This window comes from Manacus vitellinus, unplaced genomic scaffold (assembly GCF_001715985.3).
Source record: "Manacus vitellinus isolate BGI_N305 unplaced genomic scaffold, ASM171598v3 scaffold_11_pilon, whole genome shotgun sequence".
NCBI lineage: Eukaryota > Metazoa > Chordata > Aves > Passeriformes > Pipridae > Manacus > Manacus vitellinus.
Window position 1 is genome coordinate 17,773,758 of NW_021938895.1, and position 8,832 is coordinate 17,782,589.

The 8,832-nt window shown below is 37.0% G+C and overlaps 1 protein-coding gene across 1 annotated transcript in view; it reads left to right on the forward strand.

The window, feature by feature from the left end:
• Nucleotides 1-4,851, forward strand: part of ARHGEF10 (Rho guanine nucleotide exchange factor 10) — a 106,965-nt gene extending 102,114 nt beyond the window's left edge. The window contains exons 27-28 of the mRNA XM_029965816.1: nt 2,102-2,224; nt 4,078-4,851. Coding sequence (XP_029821676.1) covers nt 2,102-2,224; nt 4,078-4,592 — 638 coding nt within the window. The 3' untranslated portion in view covers nt 4,593-4,851. The remainder of the gene's footprint in view (nt 1-2,101; nt 2,225-4,077) is intronic.
• The last annotated feature ends 3,981 nt before the right edge of the window (nt 4,852-8,832 follow it).

Below are 8,832 nucleotides of genomic sequence, written 5' to 3' on the forward strand. Positions count from 1 at the left end.
GGAAATGGAGTGAGGTTAAGGGAACCTGTTAGTACCTTGCACTTGCTGTGACACAAGTTATGGGAGAGGGCTCATGTTATGTATAATTTGAATGAGCCTGAACTCTAAATCACGGAATTCAAATACCCATTTTTGAAAACTCCAAAACACAGAGGTGCTTGGGCATTACTGTTAGAACTATGTTTGTGCTGAAGGAGTGCCTTTGTGTGCTTTGTTTTGGAAACTAAATTAATCCCATTAATATCTAAAAAAAAAGCCAAAACAAACAAAAAAAAATCCTAACACCAAATCAACTGAACAAGAAACCCATAAAAAATGCAAACACCAAGCTTCAAAAGACTTGTAATTTGTCTACAACATAGACCATCCATGCTTATTTAGCTGAGGAGGGATGATGCAGTCCTACCACCATAAACACCTGTAGTTTATGGAAAACACCATAGGAGTCTCTAAAGGTCTGCACAAGCAGATGGAGCCTTTTAAACTTACTTATCCTTGTTACACTTGCCAAAGATGACCTAGTCATTGTACCTTTAGAGTGTTTTAGAATGTGCTTTTAGGTGGACAGAGCTTGGATGCCAGATCTGACCCCCTCTGTGCGCCTCTCAAAACTCACCATTGCTGGGTTAATACTTTGTTTCTCCAAAGTTCTGTGAAGAAAGACTTGAACTGTGTTCTGCCTCCTGATTTCCAGTTGAGTGGTTTGGGCTACAGTCTAGCTGCTCCTTCCCTGCTTTCCCAGTGATTCTGCAATTTATATATTCTTGGATGCAAGCTTCAAGGGACTAAACAGAAAACACGTTCATTTGTGATACACTGTAATTGAGGTCCTTTTCCAAAGTGTGGAACGTGTGGGTTCATTCAAGTTACATCAGATGTGAAATCCAAATTCCTGACTTACTAATGAATTGAGAGCTTGAACTTGAGAGCTATGATGAAGGTGGAATGACTTCTCTACATATACAGTTAATAATAAATTGAAGAATGTGTATGTTTTGAACCTGAAGGCTTTGAGCAGAGTTTAAATGCTCCTCCTCATAAACTTTGGCAAAATTTTGGTCAGGCCATAGTTTCTATTTCTGAAATTTGTCAAGACCATTTTGAAAATCCATCTAAACTGAACCAAACATATTTAGTAAACACTACAAGCAAAAATTACTTAAAATTAGAAAAATAGTGGTCTCATAAATAATATTGTAGAAAATCACAGAATCACAGAGTCAATTTGATTGGAAGTTACCCTGGAGGTCATCTTGTCCATCATTCTTGAAGCAAGCCTGATTAGACCTGGTTGTTCAAGGTCTTGTCCAGTCAAATTTTTAATATTTTTTGAGAGGATGAAGATTTCACAATCTGTCTGAGCAACCCATTGGAGTTTTTTATCACCTTAATGATGAAGCAGTTTTTCCCTACTTAGAATACAATTTCTCCACGCACCAAATTTGAATTTCCTCATGCCCCAAATTTGATCCATTGCGTATTATCATATCACTGTGCACATCTGAGTAGAGCCTGACTCTGTCTTCTGTGCATCCTTTCATCGGATACGTGTAGATAGCACTTATTTTAGTCTCTCCAGTCTCCTGATCATCTTGGTCTCCTTCTACTGGGCTTCTTCCAATATGCCAATGCCATTCTTGTATGGAGGGGACCAAAACTCAGAGAGGGGGACACAGCACTTCTAATACAGTTTCACAGAATAAAAACTAGGAGAGAAAAAAGTAATGTGAGCAGGTTTGAGTCCTGAGTATATTGTGTTATGGCAATATAATTGCGAGTATCGTGAAGTGAAATGCCTTTCAGTTTTATTATAGGGAATATACAAACATAGCCTATTCATAAAAAGCATGTTTGTAAAGACAGTCTATGTCTACCCTTAGATACTACGATTTAGAGATTTAAGGCAGAATGTTTCAAAAGTTTAATAGTATTTAAATTGTCATATATGTAAAGTGTAATCCATAATCCAGCAGAATATTTACCTTTGTGCTGAGTGCTTTGCTGAATGAGATAGTACAGCTGATTGTGTTTGCCTGAAGTCACTCTGATCTAGGCAAAGGTCATCACTCTTCAGTAATGGAGCACTTCCTAAACTTCACAGGGCAGCAGCGTGTCTCTGTGACCAGCCTCCTGGTGTGCCATGGTTTATTGCTGGTGGGAACAAACCTGGGTATAATAGTAGCGTTACCAGTGCCTCGCTTGCAGGGGATTCCCAAAGTAACTGGTGAGTGAAATTTCTCAAACGCCTCATGTACTGAAGAAGCCATTTCTCTGCTGTCAGTAACTTCAGTGAACCTGGCAAATTATATGTATTGTTTAGATAAATGACAGAGCTTTGTGATGAAATTACACTTGCTGCTCTTCATAAGCTTTACAGTATATCCAAGTACTTGACTAGTTGTGTCTCAGTTTTTTGAGCTGGGACAATGTTTTTTCTTTAAGGTATAAGAACAGGATAGGCATTAATCTTGTCAGAGTACAGTCAAATACATGGAGATGAGAAGATAATGCAGTTTTTCTTTCAGATTTGAGGAAAATACATGCATTAGGTATATAGACATATATACCTAATTCAGCATGTTGCTGATTGGTTTCCCCCAAACAGGAGACTTGGAATACATGAGAGTAAAAATATTTCATTTTTTTTGACCATGACCAAGGTTTTTACATTTTGGAGAGGTATATTTATTGAGTTACTTTCATATTACCCCATTTGAAATACAAATGCATGAATGCTGCTGCATCACTTTACTAATGTTTAAACTACTAGCAGAAGCAAGATTTTAAAAGTATGTTTAAAAGGGGCTTTCCCCCAATGTTTTGGGTTCAGAATTCTGTTCGAGCTTCTGTGCTGTGGAGGGAAGCTGGCAGATTTTCTGAGGCAAGCTGTTTGCAGCTTCCTTCAGGGAAAAAAAAATGCTTATGTAACTTCGCAAAATGAAAATGAAATCCTCTGTGTTCAGCAAAACACGCAGCAATAATGTGGTATGACACAGGATAAATGCTCCATAAAAATCTGGAACCTATGTTAGATGAAAATAAATGCAATACAACAAAATGCATAGTTTCAGAATAAAAAAATCTCTCATTCTTCCATTTCCTGTTTTTATTATTGTGGTTTATGTCATGTATTCTTACATTTATTTGGGGTCAAGATTTTTCAGATTTCACAGATCTAGTAACATTACATTTAGAAACCTGTTTTTTAGTCTTTGATAACTGTATTTTGAACTCAAAAATTGTGGCTTTTGGTGTTGTGCTTCCAATATTGATAATTCATCTTTTTATGATTGTGCTTTCTGTAAAAGAATGTGTTTTCTTATAACCTGGAATGCATCAGGGAATTAGGGATTGACATAGTGATTTATAGGGTTTGTGGGCTTTTCCCCTTGATAGCCTAGCTCTTTTTCATATTGTAGATTATTTTGTAGAATCCTCCTTTTTTTCTTCCTTTTTTACTGTAAAAGCTACATATAATATTACAGCTTCTGAATTTGGCCATATGCAATTTGTTTTTCATACATTCTAATGATTTGCACAGCCTAAATCTTCCTGACTGAACAAATAATAATTGTTCAGTCATTTCCTTATGAATCCATAATGGTAACCAGACAACCATCCAGAAGGATGAGTTTTAGTTCCTGCTGTATAGTATGGAAGGGTCTGTTCTAATGCTATTCTGAAGACGTACAGGGGTAGCACAGGATTGTTTGTGGATTACTGGAGAAAACTGAGTTTTAAATTTGTGTCAATGCCAACAAAGAGAAGTTGGCAGTGTTTCTGTGCTCACACTGTTGCGAGGATAAAACACAGAAGTATGTCAACTAAAATTCATAATGCCATGTTTCAGCTGATTTATTAGTATAGTTCTAAAACACTTGTGGTATAACACATTACTTCTGTGTACTTCTTTTTTTCCTGTAAATAGTGTACACATGAGGGGAAAAACAGACTGGATACATATAATAGGGTTTTAAGAGTTATGCTTTTCTGAGCAAATTTCATGAACTAATTATGGTGGAACACTGTGGCCAAATAAATAATGTTCTTTAATTGCATCTTTTCTTTTGGCTCCAGGAAGAGGAATGGTGTCATACCATGCACACAATAGCCCAGTCAAGTTTCTTGTAACAGCTACATCTATAAACAAGAAGAACAGAAACAAACTGAGGAACAGCCTGCCTCCTGGCTCAGAACCTAAGGACGAGGACCAGAAGAACATTCTGCTCACTGAAAGACCAGGCTCTTCCCTTAGTAACACCCATGACACTGCAATTTGGCTGGGAGGTTCAGCAGGGTCCATTGCACAAAGAAGTGACTTGTCATCATCTTCTGGATCCCTTACTTTGTCTCATGGATCAAGTTCCCTAGAACACAGACCAGAGGACAGTAACATTTATGAGCTTTTGAAGGATCAAAATATCTCATTTAAAAGTAAAAGACAGAAATCTAAGAAAATGAAAGCGAGTTCAGTATTAGTGATTTCTGGTGGCCAGGGACACAGAAGAGTGAACAAGAAGACCAAGCAGCAGCGACAAGATGAACTAGTGTCTTCAGTGATGGTTTGGCAAATTCCACTCTTAAATATATAACTGAACTAAATTCAGGATCCTTTCTGCTATTAAAAAAGTCTGTTATCCTTTTCCAGCAGCTTAGGACCCAAACAGATAGAATTTATACACTTGGAAGCAATTTCAGTAGGCTTGGATCACAGGATTAAGGGTGCAAGACAGTCTTCACATACTTAGAACATTCTGCAGTGTTAGAGTACTGGAAAATGTTTAGCCATTGGTGCTGTCCTTTATACTTAAAACAAAAAGCAACTGTTAGGCACCTTTAAATGGTTTTAGAATCTCTCTCTTACCTTATTTATATTCACATTTATAAATATCATAATTATGTTCTGTAGCACTTAGGGAAGGCAAGTAAGACATGCCATGTCTCATGCTGATTTCTGCTTATGTAAATCAGCTATTCTTTCTTTTTCCAAAGTAACATATTGCATGGACTGTAGATTTTAACAAATTAGCAAATAGTTTTAAACAATTAGTAGTCTAATGCAAGCTAATATTAATTTGGAAATAACTATGATAGTTTATAATATCATTCTGCAAACCCAAGTTTGGCTGGGACAAAACCATCTACATTAATTGATTGGTATTTGTTTATTTCAACATATAACATAGATTTTTAAAATATTAATTTCTAAAGCTCAGTTTTATTAAAACTGTTGCAGTACAAAAAGCACACTAATTTTCTTGGTAGGTGCAATGTGTCTGCAACTTGCCTTTGTTATACAGAGAAAGTTGCAAAGATTCAGTGGCCTTGGGCAAATAGAAAACACAGATACAGGACAGTTGTGCATTGTAGAGCTCCTAACACATTCTCCCCCTGGCAACTCACTATCAAAGCTAAACATGGACTGTACCACTTTTAAGGAGGCATGCACATCCAGTACATTAATAATGAAATTATTAATTAAGTCATTAATTGGGAAGAAATAGACTAATATTGGAATATCTATAGGAAGTGCAAGTAATCACTGTAGGTCCTATGTTGTTTGAGTTGTGCTGTGCCTTCAGGCAAACATCAATCAAATAATGTCACAGGGCAACAGCAGAGATATAGTCATGTCTGAGTGGTGGACATCTCTTTTCACCCAGTTTCATCAAAGCATGGTCATGTAAATGGGTGTTGGGAAAACAGCATGCACAGCTTCATTCACTGAGACAGACAGGCAGTGGCTTTGGCAGTGTTAGAGGGCTGTAAGTAGAGATCTAATTGACGTTTTATTAATGAATTGATGTATTTCCAAAGGAATCATTGAATTCGGGATTCCTACTGAAATTGCCTTTTGCACTAGTCTCTGCACATGTGAAATATAAGACAAAGGCTTCAAGCTCATAAAGATATTGCCAAAACTGGTGATGAAGACATCCTTAAGTCAAAATCTGTTTAATACAGTTAACATGTTGAATGGAGTCTATGGGAACATCCTTTTCCCTCATCAATAGACTGAAATACAGAGAAATTAGGATGATTAAATTTCAGTTGAGTATGTTAAGAACTCTAATACTACCCATCTGTTCAGTGAAATGCAAATTAAGTATATCTGAAGTCAAATATTTGTCAATAAACCAAATAAAACTTCTGGCTACTTTGGTACCATTCTTATCCCAATAAGGGTGTGGTTTGCCCCGAAATTACTTCTGCAACATCTAATACAAACTGCTTGATTCCACCATGTTTTGTTTCAATCTCCTTGGTTCAAACCAATATCAACCATAATGGCAATGTTTCCTAGCACATAACATTTCAAGGTCAACAGTACTAGAGACTGAAGTATTTTGTTTGATACAGCAGTAGGGTTGTAAAATGTTGCTGAAATTTATTTTCTTAATTTTGCAGCAGATTTGTGTATGTCTTAAATTTTCAGTCTGTCTGCTTTAAAAAGCAAATATCTATCAAGGTACCCCAGAATCGGTGGGTAGGCTGACTTACCAAGTTTGACAGAACACTGGAATAACATCAGATCTTCCCTGCTGCCTGACCACCAGTGTGTGGGGCAGAGGGAATGCTGATGCAGTCAGTCTTTGCCTACGAGGTGGCACTAAAATAGGCACTTGAAAATCAGGTATGCATCCTGATTTCTTTTCAGAGGCTTTGCCCACATCCTACATTTCTGATTAGAACAAGATTCTTGAGCCATAATAGCATGGACTTCCATGAGTCACAAAGGATCCTTGTTACAGATGGGATTGTAGGCTTGGGATCTTCATTACTGTTTTGTGCTTTTGTTCTGTGTCTTTTGCTGTGTATCTTGCAACTTCAGTTGGGTATTGTCAGTGTTGGCACGGGCTTAGTGTTGGCATGACTCCTGGTAGGGAAAAAAAAGAAAAAAATCAGAGTGCCTCTAAGCCAGGCAGCTGGTAACATATTCCCAAACTTTTTCTCTTCTACCTGGCCTACTGGCTAGGCTCACCTGGCTTGAGAGATCCAGGCCAGTTGCATTTTCTATACTCTTCCATAGCTATGGCCCTGGGAGCTGCTCTTTTCCCACTGTGTGGAAGTACTACATTGTACAGTTTACTGTAAGTATATTGGAAAAAAGTTAAAAGATTCCTCTGTGTATTAAGCATATGTAATCTCGTATCCCTTTGTAGACTGCAGTAAAAATTCTCCTTGAATGTAGGATTCCATATCCGTGCCTTTGGGACTGGAGGAATACGTCTGCTCTCTCGTGGATCTTTATCAGTAGGAGCAGTAAGCAGAGTCCACCAATTCAACTGGAAATCCATGCATGGTGTTATTACAGGATCTGCTATCTGTAATGAATGAGAATTGTAAAGTGAAATTCATCCTATCTTTCAGCTGAAATGTAATTTTCTTCAGTTATATCAATAAAACAGTAGAAACAAAGTACCACTCTGCTCTTCTGAAAGTACATTGGGGTTTTGCCAATGACTTCCATTAGAACAGAACTGAGTCCCTCATTTACATTCTTCTATTTTGAAAATACCTATCTATTTATCTTACTGAGCTGTAAAGAAAGAGAGAAGCTGTATGTCTGTCTTGAAAAATATATATTGTCATGAACTAGATTTTTAGTAACTAACTGAGCACAAGGTGCAATGTTTACTTCCTGACATGCAACTTACTGGTATTACCTTACTATGAAAACAGGCGGGAACCAAAGTTTCTCTCACAAATAATCTTTATAGATGTTGTAGATTGTGCTGCTAGGAGGTTGGATTTTGCTTTCTGATACTGCTTGTCTAAATTAATAGAAGTCATGAAAATAAAAGGAAAAGAGGGGAGCAAGTGTAACCACTACAATATATTCTATATATGTTTTCTAACACATAGTAGTGTCTTTTGTAACATGAGCCATAAAATTTGTGTATTTATGTTCAAACTATAAATTGAGAAAAATGTTTAATAAAAAATATGATAAAAATTAACTTCAGAAGAACATCTTGGGCTGTTATTTTAACTAGAAAGCTAGAATTTGGGGCATGCATTAATGAATAATATATATATTCATGGAGTCATGAAAGGGAAAATAGGATATGTGATTAGGATGACAGAGATATATATTTTTTTTTTTAGTTTTATAATTTCTACAATTTAAACACCAGCAAATACAGTTTCTGAAAATGAGACAGTCGTTTATTATAAAGTTTGACTCCTGTCTCAGTGGACCCAAACAGTGTCTAAGCAATAGAATTTCTACTATGCTGTCTATGTGGAGCATGCATCAGCACTTGCGCAGCATGCATGCTGCATAAAACCGAGAAGCATTAATATTCAAAGTACTGCAGAGCAAAGCATTAACAGAGGAAATTAATTTTCAGTTGCTAATGGGTAATTCTTTCTAATTAATCTGCCCTAAAGGATATATACATAATCCCATGATTGTGTTTAAATACTGAGACTTGTATTCATCAGACTCAGCAATAGCCTTTTGGGTGTACCTGTGCTATTATAAACTAACAGGAAGAGTTATTGAGAAATATTTGGTTGCTAGGAAAACCTGCCTTTTTGCCCTTGGCTTTATACCACATCTCTTTCATATGTGGTTCTGAAAAACATCAAATTGCATGTGTGCAGCATACCATATATGTGCACACCTGAAGGCAGATTCTGTCCCAATGGGAATTTACAGCTCATTATTTATGGGTGGCGTGAAACAAGGCTGCGTTCTCGCACCAACCCTATTCACAGTCTTTTTCAGCACGATGCTCCAAAGGGCCACTGCAGACCTCGATGATCAGAATGGTTTCTACATCTGATACCGTACTGATGGAAGCCTTTTCAACCTAAGGCGACTGA